The sequence below is a fragment of the Pseudorasbora parva genome, chromosome 1, assembly GCF_024679245.1.
Source record: "Pseudorasbora parva isolate DD20220531a chromosome 1, ASM2467924v1, whole genome shotgun sequence".
NCBI lineage: Eukaryota > Metazoa > Chordata > Actinopteri > Cypriniformes > Gobionidae > Pseudorasbora > Pseudorasbora parva.
Genome location: NC_090172.1, coordinates 39,984,776 through 40,006,087, shown reverse-complemented (window position 1 = coordinate 40,006,087; position 21,312 = coordinate 39,984,776). Strand labels below are relative to the sequence as shown.

The following is a 21,312-nucleotide window of genomic DNA, read 5'->3' as shown; positions in this document are numbered from 1 at the left end:
CAACATATTTCTATGCAGACTAAATAAATAGAATAAAAAATGAGGCAAGCAGACATACAAAACTCCTACCTCCATGAAAAATATGTCACCAGTTGTATCAGTCCCAGCATGTACCACAAATGTCTGCTTCTTAATGTGTCGGCTGCCACTTGGCCTGATGGAAAGCTCCCGGCCATTCTGCAACATAACACAATCTATCAGTCACTCAACACCTGATCATAATATGTTTGGCTACTGGCTTATATGCAACAGCTGTAACTCTTCATCTGATCAGCACTTACCAAATTTGTAAGGCGGTCCAGGACTTCATTAATCTCCTGACTGTGTGTGAGGCCGATGTGAGATTTCCCCATTAGACGCCGTACCTTCTTCCTGATGTCATTTTTACTGACCTAGATAAATAGAGAAGTAATAGTTAGAGAGCACCACCGAGCAAACGTTTGAGGTCAGCAAGACCAAAACTATTTCAAAACTATTTCATGTTTTTGAAAGTCTTTTACGCGCCCGAATTCTGCATTTATTTGATCAAAAATAAAATCACATTATTTTAACATTACAAAGTAATGAGTAACATTGTGAAATATTTCTGCAATTTAAAAGAACTATTTTTAAAAATAGTATCATCATCATCGCTAATTTTAAACATTTATTATTATTATCTATGTAGAAAACAATTATTCTGCTAGATATTTTAGTGGAACATTTTTAAAAAAAATCTTTTTATTATACAGTGATAAAATTAACACATCCTAATGAATAAAAGTATTTTTCTTTACAAATAATAAAAGGAAGCGGCTATTAGCACTAAAAGCAAATAGCAATGTTATTTACACTAAGTGAAAATAGTGATATATCCTATTTACACCATGTAAAATTAGCAGTTCTTTGCAATATGTGTAAATAGTTATAAGATGCTATTTATACTTTATTTTCACAGAGACATACTATTTGAAACTCAGTATTTTTGTACATTAACAGGACACAATAATAACTTAACACATAGATGCCGCCTTAATGGGACAATAAAAGACCTCCCCACACCTACCCCTAACCCAATAAATACTTTTGTTACAGTCATTGAGCACTTTATTTCTACTTTAAGAACATTTTCTTCATTTTTATTGAAAGAAAATGCCTTTCCAATGTAATATGTGACGGGGAAAAAGCGAGCTCGCAAAAGGTGGATTTGAACCTGGGTCGACTGCAACCAAAGCTAGTTTTGTGAACCTTATGCTCTACTGACTACGCCACTGGGGGCATTATAACACATGGGTCTTTTTTCATCTTGCGTGGACCTACCAGGCATTGGTGGGCAGAGACAGTGTAAATAGCCCTTGCCAACAAGGCACACTATTTGCACTTAAATAGACACTGGAGGAAAAAAAACCTCCAACTGAAAAAAATAAAAAAGAATTATATATGTTTATATGTATATGTTTTTTTTTTTTTTAAATCCTACACCCGCCACCCACCCGCATCTATGATTTTCTCTGATTTACATATCTGCACCCGATCGTCACATTACAATTCTTCAAATTCTCAAAAGAACGATGATATCTTGACACAGAATAGTCTTCTTTTAAAAAAGTTCTTTTTTGGCTACATTAATTTAAACCAGGTGTCGGCAAACTACATGGCCCACGGAGTAGTAGGTAATTGCTGGGACGTGAGCAAAAAAGGGAGATGTGTTTTTATTTAATTCAGATAAAGTACATTGCACATACAGATCTACATTTTGAGGTAGACCTAATTATTTATCATAGCAACACATCTTGTTTTTATTAAGTTAGGAGCTATATATATGTTTGTCTGAAATACAATGAAAGCACATCAATGAAAACAAGCTTTCAAATTTATGCACACTTTTGTGTGTGCGTAATTACTCAATGACAGCATACAGCTTGTTACACTATTAGTAATGCTTAGCTTTGAGGGCATCACAATGACGCTGGTGTCTTCATAAGTAACGTTAGCTGTATCTCTTCAACAGACTGCCTCAAAGGAAACTTGTTCGTTTGAAAAATGTTCAGCGTGAGAGTGAGTTTTTATATATACCTTCATCATAAGCATGTAGGCGATCATGTTGTGCAGGAGAGTGGCCAGTAGTCTGTCCTCATCGTCCTCCAGTCTCTTGCGGTCATGATCTCCCACAGAAAGATATCTAAGAGACCACAGCACAGTCATGTTTGGACAGCATAATCAAAATACAACAGAACAGTTTACATCTGAATCCTAGCATGACCAAAAAGCTTTTAGCTTAAGGCTCATTCAAACCATTCCAATATGTTATCATTTTCCAAGAGCGGAACATATGAAAAGGAAACCAGTATGCAGTGTGCCTTCATTGAGGTATGTAAACTTTTAAAATCAAACCATTCTGAATGATGAAATTAATTTATTTCATTTATTTTTCTTTTCTGCATTTTGTGTTCTTTTTGTTGCTTTTGATTCTGTGTGAACACTTCTGGAGGCAATTACAGAACACACTAACCTGTCAATCATTTCTTGTGGTCCTTGATCCATCCCCATTCCTTCCCGTTCCAACATTACGGCATCCAGGTAAGCGTCCTCCCAGAACTGCACCTGATCCCACAGAGTAGAGCGCTCCTTACCTACACACACACGCACACACATTTTTACTCTTAATTTAAAAAAAAGCAACATTTCAAATCAAGCATCAGATGTTCAAAACCATGTCACAAAACGAATATAAGTCGCGTGTTACACTAAAAAAACCTACAAAAATGAACAAAGAAAGTTCAAGCAAAGCCAAAGCAACTGCACAACATGCTTTAATAAATAGATCTTGCTATCAAACCTTATGAAATTAATTTTAACACAGAGTTAACACACGCCTCCATACATCTGCTTATTATTTCAGCATTCACATTGTCTCAAGCAGCTTTTATCACCCCTCAATTTCACACAAACACATTCAATTACAAAATAAAATTGGCATATCTGATCCATCTGGTTTGTGTATTTTAATTCGCTTATGAGATTTCAGGTAAAACCACCATAAACGGACCATACATTCATGCAAACAATACCATGCACACACCAATACATTCAAATATTTATAATAAAAATAAAAACATGCTCCATACAAGACTTAAACACAGTCATAGTATGGATGTGAGGGAAGGCATGTAGTGTCTAATACTACAATCCCAATATAAAAACACATCCAAAATGTCAAAGGTCAGAGTTTATCCATACTCAGAGAAAAGGTTTCCATTGCAGCATCCTCCAGTTGGTCCCAAACTGAGCTTTTATCTCGCCCTTTGTGGCATTAAATGAGAGGAGAAAAAAGAAAAAGGAAAGAGAGAGGGGAAAAGAGGAGGCCACAGTGCAGAAGGCAAAGAAATTGTTAGAGAGTGTTAGAAGCAAAGCTGTGTGCTGTCATAGATATTCAAACTAATAATTCATCACAGGATGGTTAAGACAAAAAACTTGTTTGGAGCAAATTCACATAGGACTTTACACAGCTCTTGTGGTCAGTATGTAAGCATGGTTTACAGAATTAACTGTTGCAAACAGATTATAGATAGTAATAGAGGGTTATTTGTGCAGCAGACATGTTTTAACAATTGTTAAACATTAAGTTATGGAAAGCAAACTGATAACTTTTGGAAATATCTCATAATTTTGAATTGACATGGACATTGAGCTGATTACTAAAACAGAGAGAATGGACATGGAAGAAGAAGAAAAAAATGAATGAAAGAAAGAAAGAAAAGGAATGCTGAATGGAATAAGAAGGAAGATTAAGTCTTACCCAGCAGTCCCTCACACAGGTAGATCCTCATGCTAAAATCCTCAAGGGGCTGTGCTGGTGCTCCTTTATTAACAGCAACAGGTCCCTTCACTCCTGGCTTCAGCTTATGGGTCTTGCCCTATATGAGAAACAACCGATCAAACTTTTAACTTCTTAACAGTAGTATATAAACAAATAATAAAATATATATTTAATATATTCACACCGACGGGATGACAACCTCTGCGCAGTAGTACCTGCGTCATTAGTCATATCCATAAACAGAGTCTTCTTGTTCTTACACAAGCCGCAAGCAGTTTTGTTTATTAACCACTACAGCATTAAAAGTTCCATAGTGTACCTTTGATTTGTCATTGTCCTGTTTTATTACATGTGTGTATTATTATAACAATGAAAGTTTAGATGTAGTTTGAATGACTGAAACTAAACCTGAGGATATGGATATGCAAGAGATACTCACGAACACAGAGCTGGTCGCAGGGTTGGTCTCAATCTCGCTGTCGGACAGTGTGCCGCGGGACAGGTTGAGATGCTGAGCATGTCTTCCTGTCTGGCCGTCTCCAGCAGTGCTGCTCAGGTCGCTGTCGGCACCCAGCGTCTCACCTGAGCTGTTACTCACCTACAGATCCAAGGTCAGAGATCAGCAATAGTACAGCAAACAAGATAGTTTTTACGTCTTCTTAAAAGGTTAGTTCATTACAAAATCAAAATGTTGTTTAAAATCGGCATGATTATTTTCAGTGAAACAAAAATTATAGTTCAAAAGTTATGGGTTTGGTATGATTGTTTAACAAGACTGCATTTATTTAATTAAATATACTGTAAAAACAGTAATCTTAGGATATATTACAATCTGAAAATAACTTTCTATCTTAATATTTTAGTGGAAACCTGTTTTTAACACTGCAACACTGTTTTTTGTGTGAAAGAACAGCATTTATTTTAAATCTTTAGTAACATGTTTATACATGTCACTTTTTCCCATGTCTTTTAAAACTATACAACAGCTTTGTGTGAGGAACAAACTGAAACCTACATAATTTATAATTTATTCACAGAAAAAATTAGTGTTGGGTTTAGGTCCACCTTATTCGAGTGAACAGTATTTAACCAGTTGAGTCCAGAAGGGCATAGTCCGAGTCCAACTAAACATTATGTACGTCATTAAATCATTATCTTAGGTTTTTGATTTCACATCATCTCATTAATAGTATCTTGCTGAGTAAACTACAAGTTACCATGTAATGGAAGTTATGACCGACTAGTGACATTTCTGAGTGAAACAGCTTTTCTAAATGAGAAAAACTATAGAGCAGTACCGTACTTGATTGTATCTGTCAATATAAATTCAACCATAACCAGATTATTTTGGTAAATGGAAACAGCATATTGGGATCTAAAAATGACAGATCTGTTTTCTCTATGTTTTGCAGTTGTGCATTTTGGTGGGTTTTATATGACAGGTGGTTGGCTATAGGCCTTCAGATTTTAGAGTAGATGCCATATTGAATTTTACATGGATGAAAAAGAGGCTGTGAGAGTCCTTAAAATGGCATGCAGTGTGTATAAAAGTCATAGATCAAACTAACTTACAAAACTTTCATGTTTTTAATTGTTTCTGAGTGCATAAGTATAACTCCAACTCAACAAAATAGTATTCACATTCAGAACACTTGGAATACTGTGTTACTGTATGTATGAGTCGTATGGACTATTTTTATGGTCAGTGAGACTCTTCCCCTGAAAATCTACTTTGGTCTATAGAAGAAAGAAAATCATCAAAATTTGAAATGAATAGAGGGCAAGTAAAGGATGACATATTATACATTTTTTGAGTGAACTATCCATTAACACAAACAGAAAGTAACAAACTTGTCTATAATGCAAGAAAGAAAGACTGTAAAAAAAATACTACAAGTTTGTGGGAACTACATATAATTTGGATTTCCAGAAGTGTATCAAAGGGAAAGGATGGCAGAGTCTCTGCATTGGCCGTGCCCTACCACTGTGCTAGCCTCTGAGTCCTGACTGGTGCTTCTCGTCAGAGCAGGAGGCTCGGAGCTCGCCAGGGAATCTGTATCACTCTTCTGGAGAACGAAAGAGCAGGAAGAACAGATGAAATAGGCCAATGAAAGGAACAAAAAAAAAATTATACATTTTGTTAAAGTTTAAAAGTATATATTAGATTTATATTGTGACAGGTTAACACCGACCTGTGAGCCAGACGTAACACTGAGGCCACTGTCAGCACTGATCTGTGATTTCTTTTCATCAGTGTCTCCACCTTCTAGACGCTGTTTTGCTCCATCGGCCCCTGTATGAAACATACAATCAGCTCTTCCAACCATTAACTCTGCACTGCATTCCGGGACGTCACATGACTAACAGTGAGCTGAAGCCATCTCTGTTCTACAGAGCGACATGAAAATTATCACCAAGGGGAATAATGCCATTTCAGCCGGCTGCCACTCATTAGACTATGCAGAGCAGACAGACAGAAACAAATAATGCTCGCGGTCATATTGGGGAAACTCACAGAAGCAGATCAGCTGACAGTGGGCAAGATCAGTTCATACACAGTAGTGCTAGATATCACAGACAAAAGCAGTCACACATGCAGGCAAACAGTCAACCAATCGGACAGGAGGAAGCTTCGGATGCTACTAGCGCACTCTTAAATGAAGAAACCGATACTGCGCTGACAAACCCCAACATGTTTTAAAACTGAATCCACTGCACGAGGCATCAAGAGCAAAAAAAAAGTTATATTTAAGCTGTACTCCAAATCTTCCACTGTAAAATTTGCGAAGTGAAACCGAAAGCATATGCAAATGATCTTTGAATCTCTTTCACTACTCGATTGTTGTTTCTCACATCGCATACTTGCAAGTAAAGTAACTATAAGTAAAATGAGGTGGAAAACCAAAGACAATGCATCTCGTTGTTCAGTGACTGTCACTGAGAAAGAACTGTAAAAAATAACTACAAATCTACACAAAAATAACCCGATTATCAATTATTTACACCACCTGATAAGAATTAAAAATAAACTAAATGTAGGAACTCAAAGTCAAAAAAAGTATGTGTGATATAAATCTACTCCATCACAGTAGAAAGGATAAGTTGCCAAGTCAAACCAGTCAAGAGTAGGAATGGGCATTAAATACCTGAGTACTGGGAAGTGATAGCATTGATCATTGATGATAAGTTTGCGATTGGTTACAATAGAATATCAGACGGTACCTTGCGGTCCGATTTCTTTGATAGGGAGGCACCTATATACAGAGACTTGACTTTCAGTCCGCATGAGGAACGGCACTTACAACACTATGTATACCCAGGAACGCATTCTAGTGCAGGGGTCTTGCAATGCATTTTTTAAAAGAACACTCCCCTCATGAAGTGAGGTGCTAAAAAAACAAAAAGACTTGATATAATGACAGAAAAGGCCTCTTGACACAAGTACTCAAGCAGTCAAAATAACCAAATTGCACATCCCTAGTCAAGAGTCAGACTTGCACACTTAGAAATACTGGCCCAAAAACTGATTTAATTTCAGTATAATCTAATTCTGTATGTGTACAGGGCTTATTTTGTACCTCAAAATTAACTTTGGATGGATTGCCATTTTAACTTTGTACTATATACCTTGCTCCTTTTAAATAAATGCAATTCACTGACAAAATGTTCGGGCCACATGTCTAAATGGGCTTTTTGAGAAGTAGTTGAATATTTACGGGCAGATTCTGTTTCTACCCACAATAGAAAGTGGTTTAAGGGAAGAGGACTGGTGCAGGTGCAGAAGGACAGAGTCCCTGTTTTGTAGTTCTGCAAAGGAAAGTCTAATTGGGTGCTTAGGGAAGTGATCTTACTCTGTTCTTTTTCCAAAGCTTTTTGCTTTCTGTTATCCTGGTGCTTGCTCCACAATTCTACCCAAGATGCATTGCAAGCAAGGAGAGAAAGACAGAGAGAGAATCAGAGAGCCGGTTGAATTGTCAGATATGGAGGATGAGCTTTTTTTTTTTAGAGAGAGAGAGAGAGAAAAATAATAATAAAAAACAAGTAAAACTGATCAAGTGCAAAGTCGCATGTTCCAAAACAAGGATGTTTTGCAATGTTCACACAGCCATATGCAAGCTAAATGAAGGATCTGAAGTCTTTTTAAACCATCCAATCATTTAAAGCTAGTGGGGGTCCCATTACAAAACATCCTAAGCTATGCCACCCTGTTCCTGAAGAGCCAATATGATGGATTTCACAGAAAATCAGCCTCATATCTTGGTTTTCTTTCCCCATTCTTGTCATCCATAATGGGCAATGGCTCTCCAAGGTGAGGGTGGACGGCCTGGGAGGTACAAAAGGCGTGAGATGAGAACGACAAATCAGCCTCACAGCTGGTGAGTGAAATGAGGTGTGGCAAAAGCAGGGGGTGCAGTCTCAAAGACATTCCGTAGAATTGCAGGTGCATTATTACCGTAGGACAGACAAGGCAAGGTTATGAGGGTTGGGGTTTAGAGAGGGGGTGGTGGACGATCCCCTGTACACAGCCCCAGATATGACCGCCAATCAGAGGCCTGGGCCTAAAAATCGACAAGCCACTCCAGGCGTTTCAAATGTAAGCAGTGTCTGCGGTTGGCTTTAGGGCTCATCATAGGACTGTTAACAGGGGAGACAACAGCTCAGGACCCTTATATAGAGAGTAGTGGTTCAGTCCAAGACCTTCACCGTCCCACTAGTTCACTCTCGGCTGGATAGTCTTTCACTAACATGCATCTAATGTATTTAAGGTGAGTCGGGACTGGCAAACAGGATTTGAAAAAAAACACGCTGAACATTCCAGAAGTTTTGTACATATACTGGGTTCATATCCATCACAATATTCCAGTAATGTGTCTACACCAACCAATGCCCCCTTAAAATATTTGTTGGCTCCAAGAGCTAGAAAACTGCAGAATTTGTCTGTTTTTGGAAGGATCACTCATGCTACAATGAGTTCACAAAAAAAATTCAAACTCTGTCATTATTTACTTTCCCTCAAGTCATTGCAAAAATCTGTGACTTTATTTATTTTTTTGGAAAAGAAAAGTATAGTCTGAAAAAATGTCTTCATGGTTTTTTGTTTTACTATACACCCCTAAAGGTATACTATACATACTATACCTTTAGGGGTACAACAGCTTGTCGCTGGGGCAGTACCCTTAAAAGGACAACTTTGAACCATTTTTACCCCAAAAAGGTTCATAGTAGTACCTTAAGGTATGCATTTGTACTCAAAGGTACTAATATGCACCTTTTAGGAGTAAAAAAGGTACAAAGATGTCCTTTTAAGGGTACTGCCCCAGCGACAAGCTGTTGTACCCCTAAAGGTACAATTTTGACACCCTATTTTTCTGTGTGTAGAATGAAAGTCAAAGGGGGTCAATGTTTTGGACACCACTGACTTTTAAGCTATCTTTTTTTGTGGGTGTCCTGCAGAAGAAAGAAAGCCATACAGGTTCGGAATGACACGGGGATGAGCAAATTATGACAGAATTAAAATTTTCAGGTGAGGGAACACTTGATCCATTGCAATTCTTAAGTTTTGGCACAAACTCGGTGTAGACAGTTAATGAAATAGAGGAAGCGGACCCGTGGGACACGTGGCCCCCAGTGAGCTCAGGGAACGTAACAAGCAGCGAGAAGGGGAGGGGCATGCAATGAGGCCTGCAGTTTACACACCAATGGAGGCAATAAAATTCTCTTCGTTCAGACTCCGTGTATCAAACTGCCGTGACGATTTCCCAGAGGAGGGTGGTGGCAATTGTATACGGGGTACCAGGAGCACGCCTGCCGCCCTGGCGCTCTCCATTCGGCTAGATGGGCTCTCCTTACTGCCTGGGCTGCTAATCCCCTCTGTGGGGCTCCGTTTCCGCTTCTCTGGGTCTGTGAGCCACAAGCGGGCACGGAAGAAATAGAGCAGGGGAAACAGAAAGAAAAGGAAATAGCACATGGAGAAAAAGGGATAGAAGTAAAATTTAAAGATAGGTTACAGGTGATTTCTCTAAACAGGTATGGAAAAAAGGCTGAAACCCAAGGGTACTGACACCAAGTTGCACATAGCTGTGAAGAAGAAGAACAAGAACCTTCTAGAAAGCGAGAACTTTTTGTGTTGGTATATATCTATTGGTCTGACTGCAGGCAGAAACCATGTTTGATGCTAAACATTAAGATTATTTTATTTATTTGGACATTCAAATGAAGGTTACCTTTGGTTTGGTAGTGTGTGCGTGCTATCTCTAGAAGACTGAAGACACTGGCCATGCCTCCCAGGCCAGCATTAGAGTAAGAGTGCTCCAAACTGGACACTGTGCACTTCAATAGGTCCAACATGCCTTTATACACTTTCCTGTTTATCTCCTATACATATAGGCACATGAAAACATATAATGAACAAAACATTAGTTATATAATGAGTAAGACATTAGAGTTTTGCTTTAGTTCAGCATCAACTCTTGTTTGACTAGTCGCTTCTAACTCACCACATCTCTTATAACTTCCTGCTGAGCATCTTCTTCTGATTGGATCGCACGGTTGAGTTTACTGAGCACAAAGACGCGCAACTGTTCATTTTCTAGCAGACGGCGCACCTTCTTCATGTTGAGCCAGCCCACACCCTGGCCATCGAGCACGCTCTGGACCACCTCCTTAAGAAACTGCTGGTTCTCACTGCACAGACCAGGTTTAATGGAGCAAGAGCCACATATTCACTTCATAGACACTCAAAAGAAAGCAACAGAAGTAAAAACATAAGTACCAATCCCATTCATATTTTATTTTTTACAATTAGTACAATTAGTTACAATAAGGTTATTAGTGAATGGTTTATTTTTAACAATAATGCAACTATGTGTAATATTTTTACAAGCACTCATTGGTCACTTTATTAGGTACACCCGTTCAGCTGGCATTTAGAAGATCTGCTGAAGTTCAAACGGAGCATCAGAATAGGGAAGAAAGGAGATTTAAGCGACTTCGAGCATGACATGGTAAGTGCCAGACGGGCTGGTCTGAATATTTTAGAAACTGCTGATCTACTGGCATTTTCATTCACAAACATCAAGGGTTTCAGAGAATGGTCCTAAAAAAATAAAATATCCAGTGAGCAGCAGTTGTTAGTGCCAGAAGTCAGAGGAGAATGCCCAGACGGGTTCGCGCTGATAGGAAAGACAACAGTAACTCAAATAACTACTAGTTACAACTAATGTATGCAAAAGACCATCTCTGAACGCACAACATGTCGAACCTTGAAACAGATGCCCCTGCTTCCCAATTCGCATACTATCCATACTATAGTATTTGAAAATAGAATTAGTATGTCCCAAATCCCCAGGTGCTGCTCCTGTCAAGAACAGGAAAGAACAGGAAACTGAGGCTACAGTTATACAAAGGCTCTCCAAAATTGGACAATAGAAAATTGAAAAAAAAAGTTGCCTGGTTTGATAAGTGTAATTTTTACTGCTGCATTCACATGACAGGGTTAGAAATTGACGTAAACAATTTGAAAACATAGATGATGCAACTGAGCATCATTTAAATGTCACAACCTACCTTAGTTTTACTGCCGACCCTGTCCACTGTCCATCCTTTTATAGCAGGATAACGTGCCATGTCACAAAGCTCAAATCATCTCAAACTGGTTTATTGAGCATGACAATGACTTGATTACACTCAAATGAACTCTACAGTTACCAGATCTCAATCCATTGTTTCCAGCACATTGTTGAATCTATGCCATGAAGATTTAAGACTGAAGGCAAAAGATGGTCCAACACGGTACTAGCAAGGTGTACCTAATAAAGTGGCAGTGAGTGTACATGCACTACCATTTCGAACTTTGAAGTCAGTAAAAATGTATTATTTTTATTTAAAATGTATAATTAAATTGATCAAAAGTGTCAAAGATATTTATAATTATACAAATATTTCTATTTTTTTTTAACTTTCACTCAAACTTTAGTTTAGGGTCCAATTCTAATTATTAACTATGACTTTTGCCTCAATAAACTCCTAATTACTGTTTATAGTAAGGGATGTAGAATATGGTCATGCAGAATAAGGCATTAATAAGTGTATTATACTAATATATTTCCTAGTAATATGAATGCTAATAAGCAACTAGGTAATACTGAGAATTGGACCCTAAAACTTAAGTGTTACCGAACTTATTATTCACCAACAAATCCTGAAAAAAAAAACATTTATCAGGATTTCACCACTACTTTTACTACATTTTTTTTTTTCAGTTGGATTAATCACATCTACTTGTATTTTTTCTAATTTGCAAGATGTTTTAAAAAGCACATAAATCAAGACATTTGCAGTACCTGGTGTTGTTGGCTCTGCCCTGAGGAGATGGAGACTCTCTCTTGACGGTGGGACTGTGCTTAATAACAGAGGATTTCTGATCTACCAGCGCTCTGGGAGCTCGTGCACCTACAACAGACCATTTACTTTGTCAGACTGGACCTCATATGTATGTATGGCTGTCACATGGAACCTGCTTCCATGTGTCAATAATACCCACCCATCAACCAACCTACCCGTTCCCCACCCCAAAACACACACACACACACACACACACACACACACACACACACACACACACACACACGTTTGTTTTTGTGAAATGTGGGGACATTCCCTAGACGTAATGGTTTTTATACCATATAAACCGTATTTTCTATCCCCCTACACTGCTGCTATCCCTAAACCTACTCATCACATTCTGCATTTTTATATTCTCAAAAAAGCTTGTTCTGTATGATTTTTAAGCCTTTAGCTGGGGGGACAGGGGTATGACATAGGTATTACAAGGAGAGGGTTAAATAAGAGGACATTACCCATGTCATTATAAATATTTGTGTCCTGATATTTCACAAAAACAAGCCCATACACACACACACACACACACACACACACACAAATAAAGAGTGAATTCCTTTTATAAGTTAAAAATTCACATCACTTAAAAACACACATCTAATCACCACAGAAAAAACACAATGACTACAGCATTAAAACACACGGTGCAGTATAAGGCCCCCACAGATGTTTTAATCCCGTGTCTGGTAAAAAAGACACCACACACATCTTTTAACTTGAAACGTTCCTTTGCACCTCAATATTTTGGATACTGCAGCGTGGGGGTATTACATGACTAATGACGCTAACGTTGGCAGCGGGCGACTCAAGGACTGGAGCAGTAAGGAGAGCTACATTACAGGAGCAATGACGCTAGTTGGTGCAAACACACACATACAGGCAAAGAACAGAGTGAGAAAAATGAGTGGAAGAATGTGTGAGTGAGAAACAGACTGGATGGTAACAAGAAACAACAAAAATTTAAATGAGCCTTCTCAGTTCCTGATCGTACTACACACACTTACTGTAGCTGTGAGTGTACGGCAAAAGGACATATACTAACACACACAAAGCCGTTCAGTGTGTGTGTGTCTATCCAGCCTTTGTGCAAAGATCTTTTAGATTCATAAAGCACAGCCGGTGCATTGATGGCTTGTGCTATATATTAACAGATAGCCATGTTAACACATTTCGCACTGTGTGGCAGATTACATGTTAGACTGGAAATACTTTCAGACAAGACTTACATGCCACACTATGAAGTCTGAGTAACTATATGCTATTACAAGCCTGCCAAAGAGGTGTTTTGAAACAACTTATAGCAGTAAAACCAAATGCATTAATTATGAATTGAAGCCTGCTAAGAAGATTAGTCATTTAAACAGAAAATACCATTGTTATTTAATGAGATAAACTATCGTTGCCGAATATCCAGTGGAGAGCTAATCAGTCACGTGGCTCAGTGCACTGCAGCTCTTCTTTAATAAGCGGCATTACCGAGGATGCAATAAAGTAACACAATGTAACAATAATAAAATATCCTGAAAATGTCCAAGTTTCCACAAAAATATTAATCGGCACAACTGTTTACAAAATCTTTGTTTAATGCGTCTTGAATGATTTCTGAAGGATCTGAAATGAAGATTTCCTGAAGTCATTTCTGAAAAATCATCTTTAACATAATAGAAATAAATTACATTTTAAGAAATATATAATATATTATAATCTAAATTGTAATCATTTTGTAATAGACTGTAATTAAATTCTAATAATTGAGTAATTATAACTAAATTGAAATAGGTTGCTCTAAATTGTAATAATATTGTATAATATAGTACAATTTAATAAAATAAATGCAGCCGTCCAAGTTTCCACAAAAATATTAATCGGCACAACTGTTTACAAAAATCTTTTTTGAGTTTCCTGAATGATTTCTGAAGGATCTGAAATGACGATTTCCTGAAGTCATTTCTGAAAAATCATCTTTACCATCATAGAAATAAATTACATTTTAACAAAAATATAATATATTATAATCTAAATTGTAATAATTTTTGTAATAAACTGTAATTAAAATCTAATAATTTCGTATTTATTACTAAATTGAAATAGGTTGCTCTAAATTGTAATAATATTGTATAATATAGTATAATGTGATAAAATAAATGCAGCCTTGGAGACCACTGTGATGCAGAAGGGTCTTCAATCATCATCAAAATCATCAGCAAAATCAGCACATTCATTTACAAATAAACTAAACACAGTCAATGTAGCCACTTTCTGCTTATTCTGCCTAGACTTTGGATCTGCATATGCTGGACATTCTCTCAACAAACATCATGAGATACTTTTTAAATAGTATTAAAGAAGTTCTCATGCATTGTGAAGTTCTCATGCACAGACATCATTAATCTCTCCATATGACATAACAGTCCAATTCTACAGGCCCAGTCCATCAAATAAAGACATGATGCATGTGAACAAAAGAGTCAAATGACTGACATCAGACAAAAAGTGACTGTTGAAGGTGAGGAATAAGGAAGCGATGGTGGAACAGGATGCTGGGAGATGTAGCTGACTGGCTTTGGAGAAGCATGCAGCTCACGCAGCAAAGGGCGGAACCCACCTTCTCCGCTCCCCGGGCCGATCTCTGTTACAATCTCCATTAGAGAATTTAGCCCAAATACTGGACACAGAAGCCAGAATTAGTGCAGGGGGTCAAAGAGAGGACAGAGAACAACACCGGCCCAAGACAGAACCAGTCCAAACATCAACCCACAACCACAAGCGTCGAACACGTGTACATATAACAGAGAAAACCAGCAGAGAGCATGGGATATGAAAGAGGAGAGAGAGAGAGAGAGAGAGAGAGAGAGAGAGAGAGAGAGAGAGAGAGAGAGAGAGAGAGAGAGAGAGAGAGAGAGAGAGAGAGAGAGAGAGAGAGAGAGAGAGAGGAGAGAGAGAGAGAGAGATTCAGAAAAAGATGTGACTTTAGTTGAGCATTCCAGATTTAAATATCGAATAGAAATAGAATAGCTTGTGAGGTTTTGATTAACTATGATTACATGAAGCAGTTCTACAAAACTCCATTCATAAAACTGGCAAAACAGAAATTAATGTTCATATTAGAACGTTTTGTTTTTGCACTAAAATGACTTAACTAGTCTTTTAAAAATGTTACATGTGCACAAGTAATAAATCAAATATTAAATTAAAGTTGGCATGACAATGAAAATCTAATTTGTAAATGCATGTTCTACATATTATAATGAACAATTAATTGATGCATGTTTAATTTTTTAAGTTAATAAATTGATTATTTATTATATCCTTTTGGAATTTCTGGTGGTTTTTAATGGTGTTTTTATGTCAAGCTTAGAGCAAAATTACATTTAATAGACAGCAGAGGGGACACATTTTTGTACTTTTGTTTTGTTTTGTTTTTTGTGAAGAAAGAGCACATTCTTCAAATTGACATGGTGTAACTGCTGGAGGGATTGTCCGGTCAATAAAGACACTAGAGATGGTCATTTGTTGTTCCTTGTTTTGACAGTAAAAAGGGTTTGTTGTGTTCACTGAACACTAAAAGAAGAAAATCATTACCAGTCGACATGCTAGCTGGAATGTAGAGTGGTTTCGTGTCCTGCAGTGCTCTATCGGTTTTCTCCTGTACCCAGCTCTAAAAGCAGCATTACTATTCTCTGCTTAAAGCTGCACACTATCTGTGTGTACAAGCAACAATCCTTGACATATCATCGATTTATTTCAAAACACCACAGCCATCAAACTTCAAAGTCTACTTTAGGGAGACTTTGGTGGAAATGTATCATCCAAGGTTAGTAGAAACTACATTTCAGTTCTGAAGCCGATCAGAGCCTGAAATGTTCTGAGTGACTGCACTTCTCCCAGTGTGGTTTTGTTATCTTCAATTCACCCAGGGGAGCTCAGGTGGAATTGAAATGGAACAGACCTCAACTCTGTCTCCAATTGAGGTGACACACAAATAAAGGAAAGATCACTCCAAAAACACCGCACAACACAAAGAGCAGTCAAAAATTGTATCATTCCATTCCTACAGAAACATCTTTTCTGAATAGAAAAAAGAAAAATATTTTGAATACTGTAACCATGAGCTGGCTGTTAACTACTAAAAAAAAGTGCCACCGATAATAATGTTCATTACTAAAAATCACAGAGTAGGAACAAGGAGGAGGAAGGGTATAGCGGATATATGTGAGCACAGATATATCCTCTATCTTAGAGGTTCCAAACTGCTGTCCCGTGAAATGTTATTTTCCAACCCTGAAATAGCAGACATTATCAGTCCATGACAAGTGCTGTTTGGTGTTATGGTTCAGATTGAAGGGTGTAAAAGGAAACATCGAGGACAGGAGTTAGAAACCAATGAAGGTCTGTCAGTCAGGTTCAAAGTGAGAAAAGTGGGTTTCTCTTCTCTCAGGACTCATAGGTTCTATATTACTATAAAGTTTTCCCATCAGGGCAGGCTACAAGATATGAAACATACCAGGACTTTCAGGACTGTCATCACCATCGTCTGAGCAATACAAACATCATCCAAAATCATAAACAAACAGAAAATAAAGTCAACAATAACAACAACAGCAATAATAAGAACCATGGTTGCTAGCTAAGAAAGTGAATATATGTCTATGCTAGGGCTGGAACAATGAGTCAACAGATTATCGTCAATTTGCATGAAATGCAAGGATTTGTAGCGATGTTTATGGCCATCCCCAATGACGGCGGTTGCTACTCTGGACATGCTGAATACCAGCCGCTATTACAAAATATAGTGTGGACATTTTTTAAACAAGAGACTAAATAAAATCTTTAAAAGTTAAATGGCAAACCACAGCTTCATAAATTTAGAAGCTTCTGGAAATAAAACACCAAAAAAACGATGTGATGGCAGTGCAAATATTTAGACTATTAAAGTGAATTTTTTGCATATTTTTACAGGCTTCAGGTTTACGAATTTTAACATTGTTCACACAGCATTCAGTTTTATACAAAGTTCCAAATGCACCGATTACAAAGCATTTACCACTGTTGTTGGTTTTCTAAAATATGTAATGAATGAACTCACGCCTCGATTGGACTCATTGATTTAATAATGCACTGTCAAACGTTGTAAAACTTTAGGGACACTGCCATGTTTGATTCTTTAGTTAAGGATACTGCTAGGGTCTGTTACAACGTGTCTAAACAATGGAGAGCGATAAGAAATGCAGCCAAAGTAAACTCCCTTCCTAATTAGGCTTACACTGCATCTAATCTTCTATCATAAATATTATCATTAAGTAAAAGTTCATACATAGAGTAGCTATGATGGCTCTTACTTAGGGGTCCTGGGGGTGGGGGGTTGGGGGTCCTAGATAATCAATAAATTCTAGATATTCAATAAATTGTGTCAGTTCCAGCCCTAGTCTATGCCACCATTTCCCCACTAATTTAATTTCTTAGTGGAGCACGGAGGAGGCTTGATACTCTTCACTTTCAAGGCAGCAACATTGTATAAAAGACATGGGTTGGGACAAAGAAATCAGGCAAACATTCCCACAAACCTTGATCTGTGTCCTCTGTTAAATCGAAATTAAAATATTCTTTTAAATTAAATACATAAAACAAAATATAAAGAAAGAAGAGAAAAAAAGTGGAAAATTTAAAACTAGTCAACTAAAGTAAAGAAGAATTCCTTTTTAACAGCTGAGGTTGGAGTCTCTCTATACCAAATGCCTGTACTAAACAGACTAATCTCATTCACAAAAACTCTCTTAAACTACATATATTCCTAACTGAATTATCATTGTCTAACTACTTACACATGTACTTATTTGATCCTTATTTGATAAATTACTTCAGTGGAGTTAATATACAAGTTCAGACTAATTGGAGATTCAATCATTATTTACACTGCCTTAGTAAAGACAGATGTGGAAAAAGAAGCATACAGGAAAAGAAAAGATTAAAGGGTTTGGAGAAAAGGAGAGGAAGAAGAAGAGAAGGAGATAACTGGACTAGACTGGAGGAATGAGACAGGGCGAGCAGATGGATGGATGAACGGGAAGGTCACATGGAAAGATCCGAGGGACGTGTGTACCTTTGAGGCTGGGGAACGGTGTGTTCTTCTCACGCGCTTTATTAGGCAGAGCCAGACTGGACAGACTGAAACTGGTGCCATGGTTTTTATACAGGTTACCTGCACACACGCGATTTAGGAGAAATGTATGCACTACTGTTCAAAGGTTTGGGATCGGTAAGATGTTTTCATATTTATGAAAGAAGGCTCATATACAAATCAAATTCGCAATTATTTGTATACAGTTCGAACAGTAATATTGTGAAATATCATTACAATGTAAAATAACTTATTTCTATTTCAATATTTTAACATGTAATTTAGTCCTATGATGACAAAGCAGAATTTTCAGCAGCCATCACATGATCCTTTAGTAATCCTGTCATAAAATATTAAAACGTTTAAAATGTTTTTTCTTTAAAAAAAAAAAACTGTTCTTAAAGATACCAAACTTTTGAACAGTATTAGAAATGTTAACAAAATTAGTTAAAAAGGATGCCATGTAACCTTCACAATATTTTTCAATAATTTCAACGTTAGTCAGAAATTTAAGCAGATATCTTTAGCAAAAAACGAAACAAAAATACATTTATGTTAATTTGTGTTTTATGTATCTTTATGTCACATTTTGCAACAGGAGCATGAGCTACTAAGAAATGAATAGAGGTTATGTTAAGCAGGCCACTTACTGGCGAAGGACATGAGTCCCCCGAAGCCATCGCCGCTATTGTTGGAGATGGTGGAGTTCGGAGAGCTATTTCTGGAATCTCCCTCTCCGTCAGATTCCCCTGGAAGCTTCAGACTGCTGGGTCTCAATGGACGTGATGGCCTAAACACACACAATACACACAATTTGGGGAGAGGACTTAGAATGCTGGTCTGTGCAGTTGAGACGCAGATTCATTGTGTTTGAGTGGACTATTAACGGAGTACATACTTGTTGCCATTAAGATTCTGGTTGAATCGTGGTGTGTAACTCTCCTCCTGTTCCTCTGCTTCTGCATCCTCTTCTGTAGGGAAGCCATACTGGGGCTCAAAATAGGGATTATCATACTCTCGCTTCTTATTGCCTGGGTCAACAGGCACCGGATCAGGGGCGGGTCTTGTAAAAGGTGGAGTACCAGTCTGGGACAGAGTTCTGGAGGGGCATACTTATTGTTGCCTCTACCTCAACAGGTTCCTTCTGCTCCTGCAAAAAAAGAACACAGCATTTAAGTATCACACTACACAAGGCTTTGCTCTAGATTCAGATAACACACATAGTTTAATCACTGACATGGTTGACTCCCTGTATGACTGTACTGGGGCTGGACTGGCCGTGGTGCTGGAGCTGGACCGCAGCGGCTGGCTGTCCGCTGCCTCTAGGGGACCTTCTGGCTCTGGGTCACCGCTGTCCCCCTTATACTCCTGGAAATCATGGATCTCTACCTCATTTGCATCTCCCAGTGCTGCATGGGTCAGGGGGTCAACATCTAAAGAGCAATATAACAATTATGAAGCTGAACTTCTCAACAGTTCTGAGTTTAATGAAGACTTATCTCTATAGAATGATGGTTTGGAAAGAAACTAAAAATGGTGATGCTAACTTGGTGTGTCCCCCTGTATGTCCCCTTTGATCATCTCGTTCACAAAATCTCCAAGGGACGAGTAGGAAGAGCTGGAGTCATCGTATGCTTCACTGTCACTACCACTGAAATAATACATATTAAATATAAATAAATAGTACACAGTAACAAATAAATCACATTTAAAATAGTCAAAAACATTTTTGAACACAACAATCTATCAAATATACATTAGCATTCAAAAGTCTGGGTTCGGTAAGATTTTATAATGTTACTGACAGAGATATATAAAAATAAATAAAATTATGCTCACCAAAGCTAAATTTATTTGATTTAAAAAAAAAAACAGTACAACCAGTAATTTTGGGAACTAATCATTTAAAACAACTATTTTCTATTTTAAAGTGTAATTTCTGATTTTTTGGTGGATGAAAAGAACAGCGTTTATTTTGAAATATAAATCTTTTGTAACACTATGCAAGTCATTACTTTTAGTATGTATTGTTAGTTTTTTTTAATCAATTTAAATACACCCTTGCTGACTGAAAGTATTCATTTCTACTATTCCAAAAATACAAACCACAAACTTTTGAATGGCAGTGTATGTATATATGTCAATAAAAAGTGAACAGCATTTGTCTATGAGTTTTTGTAAATGTGTATACAGCTGCAAGTTCACAAAAAACTCATAGACAAGTATGTATTTAGTGTTTTCAACCTGTCATCTGTTGGGTCTGAATCATTGGTCTCATCCTGCAGGGGTCCACTCAACGCCTCTGCTAGACGAGAGTTCCCGTCGTACACACGGTAGAATACTGGCTGTAACTGGTGGGCGTACCACTTAGGCTTATCGCCTATTAGAGAGGGGTCGTACACATCTGAAATAAACACAAAGTGGGAAATACATAATGGAGTTTTTACAGAGAGATTGCACATGCAGGTAAGTTTAAAGCTGCTTAGGACCAAACAGCAGACAATAGACTAAAAGTAAGTTACAATTGAAGGCGGGCTGTGTGGAGTTGTCAGCCTGCGCATATTTGAGATTTGATTTTAGTTTTGCAAAGGTGAGAATTATCAAAAATTCTGGGAGGTACGAAGAAAGTCAGGAATAATTATTTACATTATTTAAAATGTACATTGTTTAACATTTGCCACTAGGGGGCAACATGTAGCAGTCAAATCTAGAAGAGGCTTGTCCCGGACCCCATGGACATCGCGGTTCCAAGCTTGAGAAGGACTTGACAATAGTGTGCAGTTTTATCACTTAAACCACAGCCAACCTGCTGCTTCTGCTTTTAGAGGGAAAAGCTGCCCATAACTGCAGGTCTACGATATGTAATATGTAATCCTCTGTAAGAATTTGTAATAATGGCATATTATTAGCGAAAAGGAGCTAGCAAGGAGCTTTTCGTCTCGGTGAGTAATGTAGCCATTCGCTGAGGGGGCATGTTCCGGCGGGAAAGTGATGT

The 21,312-nt window shown here is 37.7% G+C and overlaps 1 protein-coding gene across 1 annotated transcript in view; it reads right to left on the bottom strand.

Moving 5' to 3' along the window:
• madd (MAP-kinase activating death domain) overlaps positions 1–21,312 on the bottom strand; it is a 71,230-nt gene that overhangs the window by 10,329 nt on the left and 39,589 nt on the right. Inside the window, 25 exon segments of the mRNA XM_067424569.1 lie at positions 70–177; positions 282–392; positions 2,056–2,161; positions 2,492–2,612; positions 3,220–3,282; positions 3,779–3,896; positions 4,239–4,397; positions 5,782–5,865; positions 5,992–6,092; positions 7,651–7,707; positions 9,497–9,700; positions 10,024–10,174; positions 10,297–10,483; positions 12,142–12,250; positions 14,805–14,864; positions 16,704–16,733; positions 17,764–17,802; positions 18,300–18,398; positions 18,968–19,107; positions 19,216–19,404; positions 19,406–19,467; positions 19,555–19,592; positions 19,595–19,750; positions 19,865–19,968; positions 20,562–20,721. Coding sequence (XP_067280670.1) covers positions 70–177; positions 282–392; positions 2,056–2,161; positions 2,492–2,612; positions 3,220–3,282; positions 3,779–3,896; positions 4,239–4,397; positions 5,782–5,865; positions 5,992–6,092; positions 7,651–7,707; positions 9,497–9,700; positions 10,024–10,174; positions 10,297–10,483; positions 12,142–12,250; positions 14,805–14,864; positions 16,704–16,733; positions 17,764–17,802; positions 18,300–18,398; positions 18,968–19,107; positions 19,216–19,404; positions 19,406–19,467; positions 19,555–19,592; positions 19,595–19,750; positions 19,865–19,968; positions 20,562–20,721 — 2,756 coding nt within the window.